The following is a 19,584-nucleotide window of genomic DNA, read 5'->3' on the forward strand; positions in this document are numbered from 1 at the left end:
TGTATTACATCAGAAGTAAGTTACAGGTGGGGAGGCATGACTTGCAAAATATTTAAAATGCACAACCCATTGTTTAGACTGCAAACACACTTTTTCTTCTGCCAAGTACACTGAACCATCAGTAATCCTGTTCTAGTCTTTGGTTCCACTGGAAATGGTAGTGCATGCTTAAGGAGTAAAGTTAATTAGTGATTAATGAGATTCCTTAAACACTGCTTTTCAGTCTGACTGATTAGGATTTCCAATACAGGAAAAGGTGGAAGAAGAGCTGCAAGCACTGCAATCCTGTTCACAGTTGTGCCAAAAACAGGGCAGAAACTACATCCACTCACAAGGTTGTATGCTTGCTAAGGATGAGCTTCTTCTCCTTTGGAGAAGATGATAGAGCAAGAGGTATCTGTCACAAACTGCTGCAAATATGTCAGTCAGAGCCTCATTCCTAGTGAACTTCCCCCAGGAGCAGTGATGGGAAACAAAATAGAAAAGCAATCCAAAATATTGAACTCCTTTGATGAAAAATGGTCTAACCAGTTTCCCGGAGATGCCTCCAGCAAACAAGACCCCAGCTGGTCCAGAGCTGCCCCACTCCTCTGCAGAGTTCAGGCAGTATGGCCAAAGAGCTGCTGAACTTCACTCACCACTGTGTTTGGCTCTGTCCTGACATCTCTGCAGTGCTCATTCCCTTCACCTTTTATCCAGGGCCCCTGCACATTTACTGAGCATGGACTCACTGACTTTCACCTTTGCTGTAGCAATGGCTAAATAAGAAATGAAAGCTAATTTGTGCAGAAAACACAGAGGTGGATTATCTAAGAAATTTAGGAGCCAGCACAAAAATTATCTGTTGATTTATCAACAGAATTTAATTGGATATTGTAAGCAGTGAGTAGTATTGATTCTGAAAACCAGCCACAGCAGGTTCATAATACAATTTCAAGATAAGAGATGTGTTTTATCATACAATTTCAAGGTAGGAGACGTAATTATTTATTGGTATTATGTAACAGGTGGATCAAATATTTCTTAGAATGTAGTTAAAAGTTCATAACTGGGTACTATCTGATGCTGAGCCTTGTTCATAACATAAAGGTGCATCCAAATGGCAAAACCAGAAAGATCAGAAGTACCAGCCCATAACAGACCTAAACCATGAGGTGATGGAGTCTCCTGCAAAACAGGATGTGAGCAAAGCTGGCTCAGCATATTTGAGTTTTTATTGAATATGGTCCACAGCTCTTTCTGAAATGTAGGATTTTTTACAATGTCACTGGAGGCAGGTCTCACAGCTCTGTATGCAACATCTGACAGCACTGGTCAGCCAGCACCTGGCACTCGAACATCCCCAGGCACTCCTTTTACCTTTTGTGCTATAACCCCAGCCCATCCAACCCACAGAAGGAAGAAGCAGAGGTATTCATTCCTGGAAGGCACATTTACTCACATCTCTCCTCGGAAAGGTGCCCAGCAGCTTGTACTCCTCCCAAGGATACCCCTTGGAAGCTACAAAATCAAAGACAACCTGCAGCTTGCTGCTGGCCAGGAAACGCCGCTCAAAGAATTCTCCGCTGGGCGTCCGGATGCGGAGTTTGCTGACAGACTCAGTGCTCTCCTCCTTGGGCTCGGGGGGCAAAGACTGCTCCAGGGACAGCCTGATAGCCTGGGGAAGGAAAAACAACCATTTCAGTTTGCAATGCCAGCAGCAGAAGAAAAGGGCAGAAAGCTTTTCTTTTTATGTCTTCTAGAACTTCAAGATGTGTCGCAGCGCTCCAGAGCCTTTATATCTCAATGACAAAATAATTTTTATTCACTCCTTAATAACAGCCCACCAGACAACTAATTAAAATAAATCCTTCTTTATAACACATATTATTAGGTCTACAGTTAATGCACGATGGGATATGTAATTTAATCATTTGGCAGAAAGCCTTGGAAAAAAATTGAATGAGAGAATAATTGTCAAGTGGCCAATCGCTTCCTTAAAGAGTATAAATTAAAACGCAGTAAAAGTATTTCTTTAAAAAGAGCTTGTCAAATTGCCTTCCTCTTGCAATGGTAATTGACCATTTGCAGTAGACTGGACCATTAATGGCAGTTCAGAGTGAAAAGAAATATATGCAAGAAATTTACCATAAATAAACTGAAACACTGTTAAAAGATGCAATTAAAAATGCCACAAATGTACATTAGATACACAGAGTACGTATAAAAGTAGGAATGATTAAAGAAGAAAACTGGGAGAACAGAAATGGGAGCTTGAAGATTTAAAGTTGGTAGTAGTAGTAATAGTAGCAGTATTTGCAAGAAGATGGTTGCAAGTACAGGTGAACACATTTTCTGCAACAATTTGCATGAAATCAGCCCTCAGATAGCAATGACACTACATGACAGTCACTATGTGCATGACTGTCTTCCTGCTAACATTGCTGATGTCAGGATTGTAAGGGCAGGACCCAGGTCCGTGTTCTCTGTCCTCTGTCTCTGGGAGCTGCTACAGCACCAATCCTTTGATTAGATTTTTTTTTTTTAATAAAATTAATGGCTAACATTTGACTGCTGAATGAGATGGGCTTGATTTTTAAGGGCATGCTGGTACTCATGGGCAGCATCAGCATCTGTCAAAAATTTGATCATACTCAGAAGCAGCTCTGTTACAATATGACCTCACTTAAGGTAGTACATCCAGAGAAGTGCTATGAATGGAAGAAGCAGCACAAACACACTGCCTGCCCCTAAATGTGCCTAAAAGACACATTTTTCAGACTGAAGAGGCAGTCAGGCAGGGATTTACCCATTTTCAAGGAAATTTCAGTATACACAGTTGCTATTTGTGCCTTTGAAAACCTCCCCAAGGTCATTTAGCAACAGAAACTGATGGAGGGTGATTACATTGCAGGGAAAGGACTGGGCAGAAGCAAGATTATGAAGGCTTTTAAATAGTCTACTTCTTACACACACACCTCTGAGCAAATTATATCTCAGTATAAATATTTATACATAGAACTTGAGTTCATTTTTGCTCATCTACTATGAGATTATATTTTAAATAGATTCTATTTTAATTTTCTCCCTCTCCATTCTCAACCACCTGCTTACTATCTTGCTGTTTTGACATTTCCCCACACAGTATAACAACAGATGCTACATTATTTACTGAACCCAATCAATTATATTATAGAAAAATAAACAACAGTAGCTCATTAGAGCTCCTTCCTTTGTGCAAAGAGTACGTCGCTCCCTAAAGTAACCACTCTCCAATGCTTCAACATAAAATGGCAATTTACAATGGATATTCTGTACCAGCCATCCAAGTCAGAAAACAATGACATGATGGATCACATTAAAAACTCTTGGACCTGAACAAGCAATTTCAGTTTGTTGATAAAAAGATATTCAGTATGTGAAGAGCTCAACAGTCAGATTTTAAAATACAAACTGAACATAAAGCCACTTCTGTAAGTAAACACTGTTGCAAAACAATTCAGTCCAAGTAATCTGTATACTTGAAAATGGGGAGTGTTAGTAAACATTATTGTTAAAATCCCTTTTGTTCTACTAAGCAAACAGATCCTATTATTTTCATTACTGCACTCTGCATTAAAACAGGAAAGCCCAGCTATATTTTGATAACATGGGCCAGTCTTGCAGCCTTTGCATAAGAAAACCATTTCCAAAAGGCCAAGGTATCTGAAAAGGTTCAGGAGCAGATATAATGAAGCAGAAATAATTATTGTTTCTATGCATGCAAAATAAGTTAGAAAAGAAAAACATATTTCTTGCTTGAGCCCGAGTGTGAGATGATTGTTAACCTGCTCCTGCTACAGTGGATTCATGCTCAGCTGCTATTAACCTCACAGAATTTCCATCTCACATCTAGTCTAGGCCCTGAAAGAGATTGCAGGAGCCATCTCTGAGAGGCACTGGGACCTTCAGCATTTACAAAATTGAAAGAATCTACAAAATAACAGTTTGAGGAGCAGTACTCTTCACAGCACAGGGTTTCTGTTTTCTTACAGAGACCTAGAGACATAAAGTATTCGTTTAAAACCAATTTTCATTCTAAGGAATATTCTGTAAAAGACTGTTCAGAAATTTTTTAAAGTATCACAAATCCAAATTTCAAGATAATGGATTTTATTTTCTTAATTTTTTAAAATAAGTGGATTGTCTCCCAAATTAAATTTGGCAACTTTTTCTATCAGATTTGCAGGTAGGCTTTGTGCTACTTCCTGGAAAAATGAAAGGGCTCCATGTTTTTAAAAGGAGTGTCTGCAGAAAACAGGTTAGAGCCTCCCAAAGATTCCAGCACTTATGGAGCTCATTTCACAGATCTCCTGTGCAGCTCCATCTGATATCTGGCTATATTTGAGACCCAGATGATAAATCAGAAAAGCTATTAAACAGTGGATGAAAATTATTTAGCTGCAATTTGTTTCACGGATATATAGTAAGAAATCAATAATAGTAAAGAAAATTGGTCTCATAAAAAGTATGCTTTGAATTGAAGTTGCAGTGTGTGTTGAATGACAGTCTCAGTGGTCATAAGCTTCAGGAATTCAAGAAGCTATCAGAAAAGTTAAAACACCTCACCTCACGTTCCTCCTCCTGCTCTTTCCGGATTTGTTCCAAGCGAAACTGCTCTGCCATTTCTCTCTCTTGTGCTTCCCTCTAACAAACATAAAGGACAACCCCACATAAATATGTCATAAACACAAATGCAAAGATATTTCTCAATTTTTCCATAGAAATTAATAAGAGAGATAGGATATTTATTAAGCAATTTTTTCCTGCCATTCCTTTCCCAAATTCTATCATGAAAAGAAGCCAGGGGGGTTAGTTAAAAGATGTAGCCACATCCAGTCCTAGTGACTTTATCTGGTGCCACTTTACAACAGTGAGGACTTCAGGGTCTGATGTTCAGAGCACAGCTGAAGGCATTCCCAAACTCCAAAGGGTTCCCATCCCATGGGGTCTCTCCCCCTGCACACACCTTGGCTCTGTCAGCCTCTAGTGAGATGCGGTATGCTTCGTCCTGCTCTCTTTTCACATTTTCTCTGGCTTCACGCTCATCCTAAAGGTAAAAAAAAAAAAAAAAAAAAAAAAAAAGAAAAAGAAAAAAAATCAAACAGCAGATCAGTATGATAAATACCTTTATGTTCACAAGCACTCTTTAATCCCAGTGACTTCAGCATCACCCAGCTACCACTAGGAGAAACAGTTCAGAGACGCCTCATGGGTGATGGGGCTTTAGAAATTCTGATTACCTGAAGCTTTGATTCAGTTGCCAAGTAAGGGAATGGTGTGTCCAAGCCCTGGCCTGAGCGCTGGATGAGAGCCATGAGAGCCATGGCAGACACAGAGACCAGAGGAGGGGTCACTGCAGGGGAGTATGGGCTGGAGCTGGGGGGGATTTCCTTCCTGCACCCAACAGCTTGGATGGTTTTGTAACGGGGAAGTGTGGTTTAGATGCTGAGGCTGGATTTTCATTAGCTCTGCACTCAGACTGACAGTGGGTAATAGCTGGTCCTGACAGAGAAAGCCCAATCCCAGGTCCTTCCTGGGTCAAAAAGCCCTGGGCAGGGTCCATCCAGGGTCACGACTATCAAACATCATCCAGAAGCCTCCATTCACAGTGCTGAATATTGTACAAAGATGGGAAAGTAGCAGGTCCTGCTCTGAAGTATCTCAAATGGACAGATGCAAGCAAGCAAGGAACAGAAGGTTACCATGCCAGCAAAAAGCATCTTATCAACAATCACAGCACAAAAAAATAAAGGCTTGCTAAAAACACACAAATGACAAAGCAAGGCATCATCCACACAGTGGAGGATCAAAGAGTGGATATCCCCAAAAGCTGGAATAACTGCACTGGGGTGATGTCAAATAAAGCAAAGTGTACAATCAATAGCTTCATACCCTGCCTCTGAAGCAGAGACAGTGGCTGCTTCCCTGTGCTTACTCATCTTACATCTCATAATCCCCCAGAGCCCTGCAGAGGCTGCACTGGTCCCTACAAAAATCAATAGGATTTAGCTGTGAGACTGCTGGTGGGCTCAGCAGGGTCTCCCCTGCAGTTATCAGTAACACAGCACTTGCACTGGGGCAATCTGTCCCTTATGTTTCACAGAAATTAAAGTCTACTACCTACTGCTTCTTGAAGAATTATGTAATCTTCCCATTCAGCTGCCACATTTATTCCACATAAAAGAACCATTTTGCTAAGTGATCGATTTTGTCCTCAAAATATCATTATTTGGCAAAAACTCAATTCTGAATGGGAGGAGCTCACGTTAACTGTAATTATTCCAACATAGAAACATGCCAAGATGTCCCTCCAAAAATCCTCGAACATCTCTGTGGTGAAATCTCTAAAGAATGCAAACACAGGAGGAAAGGACAAACTGCAGAGAAAATCATACAGCTTCCACTTGGAAAGTAGCAAAATCTTTTCAGAAGTAATTCTTCTTCCTTACAGAAACAGGACCCAAAGTTATTCTACAATCAGTGTGTCCTGAATTTCCAGGATTTAGAAATCATCACTTTATTTAGCAGAGCCAAAACACGAGTAGAAGTAATTCTTTCAAAACGCAAAAAAAAGACAAAAACCATCAAATAACCTTTCCCCTGCCTGGCTATTCTGGATATTTATAAGTTTTAGGTACTCTGCTCATGGAACTTGAACCTGATAGATAGAAACTACCCTACATGAATATTCCATTTTTGAGATGAGGGGACATTGAAATAATTAAACAGCTCCCATTTTTATGTTTTCCAAATATGAGGAAAGCTTGTTGAATACACAGAGGTTTTCCAAATTATTCTCATAGATAGAACATAACAGTAAAGAAAAAAACTATTGCAACTACAGGCTCTCCTCCATCAAAGATTGTTAGCAATTAAAATAGAGTTACTGTAGTTCATGAAAAAATAGAATTTAAAAAAATACTGATGCTCTACATTCTACAACTAGAATTGAAACATGAATTCCAGACATAAAAAAAGTTAAAATTCTTTCTTCCCTACTCTCTGCAGTTATCATCCTCATAGAAAGGATTATGAAAAAGATGTCAGGAATGTGAAGAATTACCATGCATGACTGCCTGGTCCTCATAGAAATATGTGAGCCACATCTAAAAGTAAATGATCACGCCACTGAGCCCTACATCTCACTGAAATAATACTGTTCTTACTGAAACAGACCTTAAAAACAAGCCTGGAATCCAGAGCTCTTTGGGTAAGCAGCAGATGTAATGCCATGAAATGCCTCTTTGTACCTACTTCTGTGTTAATACTTCTGTTTGCTAACACTGCTCACACTTAACAGGAACCAGCTCCACAGATTTTACGGCTAAATTGTGGTATTGTTCAGTTCAGAGTTACACCTTGGACAAATTTTAAACATTAGAAGAAGCAGTTCTTCCTTTTGCAATGCAGTTTCTTGTTTTAGTCATCTCGTCCTGTAGAGAAGAATAAAGATACCTCAAGTTCACCACTAAGCAATAAAAGAAAACTCACAACAGTGACAGGAAAAGTGGAAGAAAATATTTTGCAGACAATCTTCCCCTGCACTAACAAAGAACATGTCAAGAATAGTCATGCCACTAACAATTAATATTAAAAAAATCAGGAGTGTTATCCATCAATAAAATTTGAAGCAGCTGACAATTTTCCTGTTAGACCCTACATAAATTGCAGTCAGTATTGACTGAACATCACTAAATGCATCTCCACAGAGCTTTTGCAATGAAGGCAGAACTGGCACCTTCCTTATTCAAGAAATCAAAGTATGAACAGGCATGGCTTATGCTGGGTCAGTTAAAAAGCCTTCACCAGCAACAAGGGTTATACAGCATTTGTGAATTCCACAGCAGTGACTGAAGGCTGGTGTGAATGTAAACCATCCACATCCCAAGGGTTTGGGGCTTGAGACAAGGGGACAACACTCCTTTGCACTTAAAAAGGGGAGAAGTCATGGATTTCTGCTTTCCTGTTTTGACAATGAGACAATGGGAAGACATATATTCAATGGAAAGTTGCAAATTTGATAAAAAATGCTTTTATTCACAGAATGTATTCTTCAGCTATGACTTTTCTTTGCTATTCTGCTTCTTAGAGATACAGTCAACCCAAAATATCAAACAGTTATGAGAGAGCTACAGTTGACCAGAGAAAACCTTCTCCAGAGTAATATCCAGTGCATCAATACTAAAAAAACCTGATAGATAAGATTAAGAAGAAATTTAGGATAACTCTCTCATATAATTATTTCCTAAACTATTTGTTGAAGTCAATAGTGAAATACCCATTGACAGGCATTTTCAGATGCATGATGATGGACAAAGAGGGATTCTTGATTGAATTAAGGACTTCAGATTCTACAAGTTAAAAATATTTGGCTTTTTGAATGGGTTATTTTGCTGTAAAAGCCAGAATTGGCCCTTCTGGGCATTTTTTTTTCTCTATTTATTATTGTCATTTCTGAAGGTAGGATTTACTGATTTAACCCCAGGAATCAGCTTTGTACCTGATTTGTCTCAGGGAGCTGTGCTGTTTTATTCCCCACTGCCCTTTGGGACCAGTCTTACTGTGAAGTAAAACTGGACGAGACAGAACTTGAGAACATAACCAGGAGCAGAAAACATTTCTCAGAGCACCAGTGAGTAAAGGGCTACTATAAGAAAGAAAGAAAAAATGTATTTACAAATGCTGAATGCCTATCTGAAAGACAGTTCATTTCACTGAACCACTCCTGAAATTAAAATCTGCAAATGCTTAAGGCTATTCATGGGAGCGTTAAAGAGAAACACCCCTTTGTCCAAACAAACCAGTGCAAGAAAGGCATTAATTTGACTCACTAAGATGACAGACTTGCACACTGTATAACTTAAACATACATGATGGGGAATATATGGAAGGAAAAAGTGTACACAGAATGTGCTGGGTGTATGGGAACAAGGAGGACAAAGCAAATGGATGTTTTAGTGGTGGCAGAACCATGAGAGGAGGCAGGATGGGGCAGGGTGAGGGGCAGAACAGCACAGAACCACCACAGGATCCTGCCTGTTCACACTGAAGGCTGAAAGCTCAGTTCCAGATACTGAATTTTGGGAATTAATTCAAGTGACAAGAAGAAAACCAAACCCAAAACCTTCAAGGAGTCCTGCAGTGCCTTTCCATGGGAAAAGAGCCAGCCAGTCCTGATACATCTGCCCAGCTGGGCTGAATATTCAATGACTGGAGCCACCAACATGTACAGCCTAAAAGGCAAGGGACTGAAGATATTTTATCTCCCTCCTTTCTTCCCTCTGCCATTGCCTTGCACTTTGCCAAAGCTCTAACCATGCTGGGAACTCTTGAAGGCAGCACTTGCACCTACTGGGGTGTGTGGGTACAAGAGCTCAATGGGAAGCCCATAGTTTGGGCTGCTATCATATTACAAACACAAAATCGAAAAATTTCATCAAATAGATTTTGATTACTGTAGTTTAATTAGTTATAACTAATAATAATTAGTAAATGTGCTAATTAGATTTTTGAGGGGTTAAATCCCAGTCTTTGCTAGATGGCTGTCATCACCATAATGCTTTTGTGCTTCGGAATTTAATGAATTTCATGGATTCTCATAATCCCTTGTTGTGCAAATACTATACACCACGATACACATGACACTGTTAGATGGAACACAGATTATTCAAGGTATTCAGATGCCTGATTTCTACTGATTTACATGTGAGCTTCAGTCCCTAGCAGAGGTCTCATGCAGAGCTGATGGAAGCATTTCCCCTGCAGAAAAGGAGGAAAAGACATGGTGATACCAGGCTTCTCACAGCACAGTTCTGAAAATATCCCTTGGCCACTAAATCACCAAAGCACTGTGGCAGGGAAAAGAAGAAAATGAATTTATACTGCTGTTTTGGAGTTTTGGTTTTCCTTCACGTGTTTTCTAAATCCCCATCCAGATACTGGTGAGGAAGGACTTCTGTTTTCCTTAAGCTCTAGAAGTATCTAGGAAAGAGATGTCACCCAAGAACAGAGGAAAGATGGTGACTCTGCAGGTCTACAGTTTTCTACAGCTTATCTTCAGAGTCTGCTCACAGCAGTTTTTCCAGTTTAAAAAGTCTTAAGTGTCTCTCTTTTACACTACAGCCCAGTGTGCTGGCAGACATAGTTTAAAGTGAATGAAAGGTTTTAACTGGTATTTGTAAAAATAAGGTCTCTGAAGCAACTCTGGGTATTACAATTCCACCTTGAAGTCTAATCCAAGAGCAGGAGTGCCAGTGTTGCATAAGGACAAAAATAAACACGATCAGAGACCTACTGTTACTTAAATGTGGACAAGTTGGACCAGCTGTGTAACAGTCAGTGCTTCTACAGTAATAAATGTTGACAGCAAAAATAAAAAATGCATTACTGAGGCATCATCAAATGAGCCCTGTCATTACATGGAAACTCCGCCCTGTATAAGCTTGTCAAAAAGTGTTACTGTAATCCTTTGAGAAGCCTCCTCCTCAGGCAATGAAGAAAAAATGTTGAGGATGGGCCCAGAACAGGTGTGCTGTGCTGTAATGCCAGGATTTAATCACAGATCTCTTCACATTAATCTCACAAAGGAACTAACTCGGATCTATTCAGGCCCATCACGCCACACTGAGATGATTATTTAACTTATTTAAAGCAAGCAACCTCACAGGGTGTTTAAAAATGGACATTCCAGGGTGTAGAATATTTTACAACTATTATTTGTTTTCCTAAGCCCAGCACCAGGCATTGACACTTAAGAGGAACTGATACTCAAGAGGAACTGATACTACACGCTCTTTTCAAAGTCAACACCTGAAAAATCTCAGGGCACACCTTGATTAACAGTGGCAGAGGCTGGTTATCCCTGCTCTGAAATACCCTCTCTTGCTCACAGGAGAAACTTCTTAATGACATTTATTCCCTCTGGAAAACCTCCCCAGCCCCACTGCCTGAGCAGAGCCGAGGTGTCACCTCCTGTAGTGGTGACCAGGAGAGCAAACAAGGTTAGAAAAAGAAAATATGTCCATCAGATGCATGAAATCATTAGTGCAGCAGCTGCAGAATAACTCTGCATACACAGCATGAGGTTGGACTTCAGTTCCAGACCTGACTGCACTGGGAGAGGTGGGACTGTATCCTGGCCAAGTGGCTTCACAGGTGATGGTCACTGAATCCACAAGTGAATTACCCATTGGCCACTTCTTATGGGAGCACATCAGTGTGCTGCTAATCCAATTTTGCTGTTTGTGGCTTGTTCTTACAGCAATTTTAGGAGCAAATTTATAAAAACAGACAGCAGGACACCTAGACCATGTATGTACAAGGGCACATCAAAAGCATGGTCCAAAAGATGCAGGAGGTTTCCAAAGTGTCATCTGGCCAACACAGCAACAGCTCATGATTGACTCAGAACCCTGGAGAGGCAGAGAAAAGAATGGGACAGCAGGTTGATCTCCCTTTAAGAAAACTTGGGAGAGAAAACAGCTGCAGAAGTTACACACCAGGACAGGTATGATGGGTTACTATGAGTATGAGTGTGTGCATCCCAAGGTTTTTAAGGTCTTTCTTTGGAGATTATGTAAGAAAAAGCTTAACGGAGTACAACACACAAATCTAAAAATTAAATCCAGTTAAGTGATGGTATTTTAGCACTTAATACTAAAAATATATGCAAGAGATTTGCCCCATTAAAATGTTATGAGGCTAAGCTGATAAATTTTACCAAAACATGGATTCAAAAGCACAGGATTTAGCTAAACAGACTATCATTACCAGCAGCTAACGAGGTGGCTCATGTAGGTGAGGCAAGTTGGTGATGCTGCTCTGAGCATCCCACCTACACCCAGTGACAGGGAGCTGCCTGTAGCTACAGCCAACATCAGCTGAACACCTGGAGCAGCAGCTGGAGTGGTACCAGTCCTCCTGTACCCAAATAACCATCAGAGGGCACTGCAAAACATGCTGTGCCTAACAGAATTATGCAATGGCTGTGCTGGAAGCTTTCAAGTGCATGAGAATTTCAGCTGCATAAACCCACTCATGACTGACTTCATGCTGTCATTTACAAATGTTTCCAGTTCTGATTCTCTCACACACACTTCTGTTTACAGCAATGCTACACTGATGACTTCTCTTTTTAAAGCACAAAAGAATTTTCTGCTTATCTTCTTGTGGTTTTACCATGGCTTATTGTTGTTATTAAGAAAACAGTAACAGAAACCGGACTCTGTATCCTGTTTGCTATTGTAATATTTGGGGAAAATTGCACCAACTGCAGCAAGATCTTAAAAAAGAAAAGGTGTTGATGTTTGAACACTTGAAGTTGTCAAGTACCAGGCTTACAAGAAAGCTACATGTTACGTAGCTAACCACAAAAAGGCAATATTTTGTTTTCAGGCTGAAGCTCTCTATTGAGTACAGACTGCTTGTCAAATACTCCCTCTCTGGAATAGTAATTTCATAAAGCAAGGTAATTTTTTGTTATGAAAACTTCCTGCTTCAAAGGCAAAAGTGTCTGAGATCACCTTTTCAGTGTGCTTGTAATGAGTGGAGCCAAGGTGTAAGTAAATATTCTATTTGTGTATAGAACCCATAGAGTCCAGAAAGCTGCCCCCAAAGTTTATGAAATTTTCCATCAGTTTTCTGAATGTCAAAGTGTGTTAGAAAAAGCTCCTGCTGGGGAAGAAATGTCACCAGTGCTTTCAGTGACAGAAAAATAAAAGACTGCAAAAGACTTGAACAAAGGTAGATTTTGAAGAAATGCATAAAAATCCATTTTCCATTCTCTCTAGACAGGCAGAGCACCTGGGGAAAGAAGCCAGGAGACAACAATCCCATGTGGGGACTGGGCTGTCACTGTCACTGCTCTTGGCCACCCAGTGAAGGACAAAGAGCAGCCCAGGACAGGAGCCAGTTCCAGGTTCTGCATCAGGTCTGGGGTCCTGATTCTCACTCTGTTCCAATCCTATCACTTCTAGTTTCTTCTCCTATCCCTTGTTTGCTCTTACCTCTCTGACTTTATATGCTTTTGTTTCCCTCAGCTTTTGCTTCACTTCCTTTTTATCAGCTTTTACAGTTTTTAATTCTGAACCTCTCCTGGAGCTCATCTGTGATATAAATTTCACCTTCTTACTAAAGCATTAAAAAACTCCCATACTCAACACACTCCTGTTAAAGTGCAATAAAAAATTCAGTTATATTGTGCCTTGGATTTTTGTTGTAATCCTCATGTTTAAATTTGTGTTCAGTATTAACAAAATTAAAGTCAATTTCTCTACCAATGAATTACAGGCAGCATAAATAAAGAAGAAAAAATGAATGACAGATATTGTGCAGATAATGTACCTTCATATTATAGTCAGTAAATCTTGTACTAATGAGATACAAGATTTAAATGTGAAGAATGTGTTTAGTGAATTATTGTCAATCAATGTCTATACAACAGGATAAGAATAATCTTGAATGGCAACACACCTATTATTACAAATTCCTAAGTACTTCATTACTTCAAAATGTCATTTTCAATTTATAGAGTAACAGATAAAGATCTTTCAGCTGTGTAACTCACTGTGTCTACTTCTGTGTAATTGAAACACTGGTTTTGAGAAGTCTTGTGATCATTTATGCATTCTGCATCATTCTGAATGGTGGTTCAGTACTGGTGTACTGGTTGGTTTCAGTCCCCTTTTAAACAGACACATTTAAGATATATTAATCTATTTCTGTTTTCTATCTATGACTTGAAGCAGGTCAGTGGCAAAAAATCAGATAATTTTCCTTGTATGAGCATACTAAGCTATATAATAATAATTACTCTAATGTAAACAGTCACTGGTGACTAATGTTCAGAAAAAGGAAAGAAACTGAAAATAACAAGACCAAAAAGGAGGAGTTGTTCTGAGATACCCAAATACACAAAGGAGACTTTACCTTTTTAATTTCTGACAATGGAAGAGACACTAAAACACAACATAACCAACTCCACTGGCTGAAGAAACATGTGGTTCATTTACATCCCCAGTGATCAGGGGAAGCCAGGAGGTATCTGGAGGAACTTTCAGTGCTCACCTCATCCTTTATGTCTTCCTGCTGCTGGGCACTGAAGATCTCCATTGCAGCCATCAGCCTCATCATTAGCTCATCCACTGTTGTGTTACCTAGCAACAAAGGAAGATAGCTGAACTTCATTTCATTAAAGTTATTAAACAAAAAAGAAGTCATTTTAGAATTAATCCATAAGAAATAGCTAGACTTTAAAAAAAAAAAAAAAAAAAAAAACAACGAGTAGAAAATGCAAATATCTCAGTAGAATGCTTTCAGTTCACCTTTTTACTGAAAACTCAAAATTGTTTTTATGAAGGTTGATCACAGGTTAAAATATCAGGTGGTGCAAATCTGAACAATTGCTTTCATGCTTGCATAAATTAACTTTATTTTGTCTTTTAGTCACAGATGTTAAAGGAAAGCAGCAGATCTGGGATTCCCTTATGTGAAATTGATTTTACACTTTTAGAATTCCCAGGGAGCCTGAAGGAACTGCTTAGTCAGGCAACAAAAGGTAGGATGTTGACAGCAGCATCCAAATGGATTGGTTTAAAACAATGGAAAAACTCAGAATACAATGATTGAATGGATGTGTGAGCACATTTTATTTGGGTATAACTAGTAACAACACTTCAAATACTGTATTTTCTTCAGTCTATTTACCTCTCAAAAAACTTGCAAAGCTAATGAAGTGGGAAATTGTGTCATCCATGTGTGTATCATGAAATAGAACACATAATAGGAAAACAGATACCTCCCCATGTTTTCCTTCCAGCATGCCTCCAGTCTTCATAAAGACTGAAAGATTACTTTAATTTCCTATTAAGATGCATTTTTTGATTTTTCTTTCTAAACTGAAGACTAGACTACCCATTAAAGCCACTCATCATAGTAGTTAAAAGGTCTTAAACCATGAGAAATGGTCAAAAACTAAAAAGTCTTAACATCTGCCAGCCTAAACAGCTGTTGGACCCCAGCAGAACAAGTACCACTAAAGAAAACAAGACTGTCCCCATAGTTTCCAACCCCAGGAAAAAAAATAAAAATCAAAAGCAAACTTAGACAGTCTGCATTTCAATAAATGCCACTGGGGTCTTAGGTTTCTATATAGTTGTATCTCTTCTGTCAACATGCCTTCTTGCCCAGCCCTGAAAGGCCCTCATTGTTCCCATTTCTAACATTTGCTACCTTAGCAGAAAATGTTATCCCACATGCTACAACATGCTGGACTTCAGACACTACCATTCATTGAGGCAGTATTGTTAAAAGATACCAGTGTCCCCATTCCTGGGAAAACAGCAAGCAGAGACTGTGTGATTCTTGTTAAAGGATAAATTGAAGTAAGGCTACAATAGGTGATCATTTTAGTTTAGTGCAAAAGATTGCAGAAAACCTGAAAAATCATTAATTTAATGCATGCAATTAAACAATCTGGATTATTTTTTAATATAAAACTGCACTGTATTATGACTTTGAATTGTTGCTAAAGCAGTTAAGTAATTGAAGTCAGCAGCACCACTGACTTCAGTGGGATGGCAAAGGTTCTGAACTGTACTGCAGAGTCAGAAAACCAAGCTACTTATAAGACAATTTCTATGAAATAACCACAAAATGAAATAGGTTTTACAAGTTACAGGCATTCATACCATGAATTAGTGTTGTGCTGTACCTTGCACTGAGGAGACAAAATCTGTGCAAAAATTAACCACTTTGTCCAAAGGAAGAAACACTGCAGATTCCTCAAGAAAATTATTAATTCCAGATGCAAAAAGAAAAACTAATGTTTGTCTGCAAAAGGCAGCATTTCCTGAGGCTGAATTTCCTCAGGAAAATGAGATTACAATAAAGATTACTAGATATAAGCCATAAAAAAATGAGGGGACAGTGTCATGAAGGCAAACTTGTGGAGAAAGCAGAAGAAATGAGAGGCAGCCATTCTTTGATGTGCTCTAATTTGAAGAGTTACGGAGAACAGCAGTCAGAGGGCAACACTCCACATCTAAGTCATCCTGCTGCCAGTGAAATCAGAGGAATGGTTACACCAGAAAGAACTCCTCATGTAAGCCAGAAAGCTTCATTTATGTGAGATTATATTAGAAACTTAAATCTGATCTGGTGTGGGGGTCTCGATGCTTCAGGCAGGTCCAAATATTAGCAACAGGAGCTCAGGTATTAACAAGGAACTACAAACAAAGAACCAATTGCATTCCAGCACTATGCAAAAAGTGCAGCCAGGATATTCTGGAAATCAGGAATGTATCTGGATATAAATTTGAAAAACTAAGTTAGGAAATTAACTTCCACTGAAAAAAAAAGAAAAATGTAAACTACAATTCTACTACAGTCATGTCAACTCCAATCTCTAACACCATGCTAATTAATACATTTATGAGTAGTAGATAATTATACCCTGGCAATTTAAAGTGTGCATTGTGTAATAAATTAATATACTGGACATCTAAAAAGAGAAACAGTTAGCAAAGACCTCTCATAACAGTTCCAATACTCACATAAGGAATACTTGTAATGTAAAGAACTGTACCTTGTATTACATTCAACACTTCATTCGATGATCGTTTTCCCATAATTATAAGGAAAAGTGGAAACTGGTCTGTCTTCTGAGTTCGAATTGTTTGGGCTACAACACTCCCAAAATGTCTAGTGCACATCGTCAGAAACCTTGTGGGGGAAGAAAAATAGTCAACATTGTAGAGGATTTTATGAAGTTAAGTTTAAAAAAATAATTATGCTAAATTCAGCAGTTTAACTGTATATTACCTACTGTTTAACACGTCCTGCATTCAGTTCTAGAGCTCTTTATCTCTTCTTATGACTAAATTATTATAATATTTATAAACATGATAGAGTCCACGTTGTCTAAATTGAAACAATTAACAACTGCTCGAGACAGTGATTTATTTCATGGACAATTCAATTTCTTGTTATACTACGTGAAGACTGTAACTCAAAACTACCCCCAAAAATAATGATGGTGAATCAATTGTTTAAAACTTCTAAAGAGAAACTAGGAAGAGCAACAATCTAAAAAACATGATGAAGTAAAAAATAGTAAATTTCATATAATAGCATAATTTAATAATGAAAGAGCAAGAAATTGGTTTTATCAGTCACAGAATTAAAACATGGTACTTCAGAATTGTATTTTCTTTTGTACTAGTGCCCTGCCAGTGACATACTTAGCAGTGTGGTCTAAAAAACAATAATTCTAAGCTTTTGACCAAAAAAAGCTCTTAGATATTAGCATACAGAAGTCTAACATTAGTATTCTTAACACGATCTTGAATAAATGAAAAAACTGATAAAGCTTTTCTCTTCCATTAAAGGACTGTTTGAAATTAGCATTTCTTTCAAGAGAAAAGGGTAGCTTATGATATGTTTTCAGATCTGATGGTAAAAAGTAAATGTCATAATAATAATGAATTATGAAAGACCAAATGCAAATATAGAATGCTTTAATAAGATCCAATTTAATAAAGTCTGTAAAAATAATGGACTTTTAATAACACGGGTCACAAAAGGCAAAACAGTGGAAATTCTGAGGACTAGCCACTGGTACAGGCTTATTAATTCTTAATTATGTTCATGAAAGGCAACTTAAATCGTGTGTTTTCTTATGCCTTGTGATAATATTTTAGGTAACAACTACTCTGAAATGTATGCTCTAACTGCAGAGCAAAGTCCCGTTCTCACATGCATTAGAAGCCAAATCTATTTGAAAAGACAAACTGCATTAAAATGTTAAGTGCTCCGAGTAATTTCTTCTCAAAGATACTGAAAAGATTCAAAACTGTGGTTTTATTTTAATCAATATATATATATTGTATCCAATAAAATGGGTAAAAATGGATAAGCCTGACAAGTACAGCATTGAGCTAATTTGAGGCACCTGAAGTACAAAAAAAAACCTCCCCTCAGAGAGAATTTGTCTTTGGATGGAAGGCAATGGGTGGGGGTGGCAAGCAAATATTTCAAAGCCATGAGTGTTACTCCTTGATTCTCTCTATTTTTCAACTCAGAACAATCACCCACAAAGAAGACATCAAAAAGGCTGAACAAACTCTGCTATATCAGAACCAGCGACACAGACACGTAACATCTGGTAAGGATAAAACAGCATCTGTAAAGCCTGGACATGGAAACTCTTCAGATAAAGAATGGGTTTTGATCTTTTCCTTTCAAGGTGGGAAGAGGTAAGTGAAATGTTGGCCTCATAGAAGTCAGCAGTGATCTTCCACAGCAAAACGACTTCTGTGAATTCAAGGTCTCACTCTTGGAAGCAATAAAGACAGTGGACAATTGAACAGAACTCCTGAGACTTGTGTATTAAAACTGTTTAACAACACACCACAGAAGAAAAGCACTCAGGTTTCATGGAAAACCAAAATATTTAACTGGAGGTGAAGAAGTGCTATTTTGTATTTAGTCAACCAACTCAGAGGAGTTGTGCTCCTGGAATTTGCAGAGAGACACCTGGCGTTTTGACTCAGCTCTCAAATGTATGGAAAAATGCATTAAAAATAAATATTAAAAAATTTTAGATCTTCGTAGTATTCGTAGTAATTCAGATTTTCTTTACTTTCTGTATCAACAGAAATAACAAAGTTCTGGCTATTTGTAATTTAAATTCCTGTAGTTACCTTTTATTTTTACGTACAGAAGGGAAAACTTTGGAAAAGTTTGGAGGCCCCTTGGCACATAGTGCCCTCTATGCTTCTTGAAAATGACTTTTTAACAGAAGAGAAAGGCTCCACTAAAGATGTTTTTTGCTGTATCTTCTCAGCCTTAAGTCCTCCTCAAAAAGCAGCAGCAGCAGAAAATCTGACAATCTCTTCTAAAAGACCTATTCCTTTCAAGAACACAAACTGGATGACTTTGGGCAAAAAAAAGAGTGATTTATTTATGACTAGATAATTCCCAAAGCCAACCTTAAACAGCCTTCAACATTTCAGAAATGGGTTTGGAAAAAAAAGGAACTTTTTGTCAAGCATGAAGAAAACAATTATGAATATTAAATATGCAAGATGTCTGATTGTTTTTAATAATAATTATATAATGTGCAAAGTCAACAAAAGACTCATTAAAATGTTAATGTAAAAATAACATTTTTGTATTAGGTATTTACATTTTTAAAAGAGTAAAAGCTGAGGTCCTGAATTGGCATATTAAAATGATCTTGGTGTCCATAATGCAGAGTTACTGCCTTACCCACATTGGCAGGGTTGTAACTCAAACACAAGGAGCAGCAGACACAGGCACATTTTAAAGAGATATACAGCAGTCTAAATCAAATTATGTGGGTAACATCTTCAGGATCTACATGCTAAACATCAGATAATAATGCTAAAAAGCATTATTTTATTCACTTCTTTATATAAAAGTAAAGCCTATATGAGTGGGTTATATATCTCTTCCTAAAACATGGAAGATCTGATTCCCAACTTGAAAGGTTCAACAGGATTAGATAAATACTTCACAACCCCATTCAGTCTAAACCAAATCACT

At 38.2% G+C, this 19,584-nt stretch overlaps 1 protein-coding gene across 2 annotated transcripts in view; it reads right to left on the minus strand.

Annotated features, from left to right (window-relative positions):
• FAF1 (Fas associated factor 1) overlaps nt 1-19,584 on the minus strand; it is a 147,440-nt gene that overhangs the window by 13,179 nt on the left and 114,677 nt on the right. For both annotated transcript variants that reach the window (XM_056498111.1, XM_056498112.1), the window contains exons 14-18: nt 16,604-16,740; nt 14,086-14,174; nt 4,988-5,068; nt 4,588-4,665; nt 1,442-1,657 (exon numbers count right to left, since the gene is read on the minus strand). In XM_056498111.1, the coding sequence (XP_056354086.1) occupies nt 1,442-1,657; nt 4,588-4,665; nt 4,988-5,068; nt 14,086-14,174; nt 16,604-16,740 (601 nt within the window). The remainder of the gene's footprint in view (nt 1-1,441; nt 1,658-4,587; nt 4,666-4,987; nt 5,069-14,085; nt 14,175-16,603; nt 16,741-19,584) is intronic.

This window comes from Oenanthe melanoleuca, chromosome 8 (assembly GCF_029582105.1).
Source record: "Oenanthe melanoleuca isolate GR-GAL-2019-014 chromosome 8, OMel1.0, whole genome shotgun sequence".
NCBI lineage: Eukaryota > Metazoa > Chordata > Aves > Passeriformes > Muscicapidae > Oenanthe > Oenanthe melanoleuca.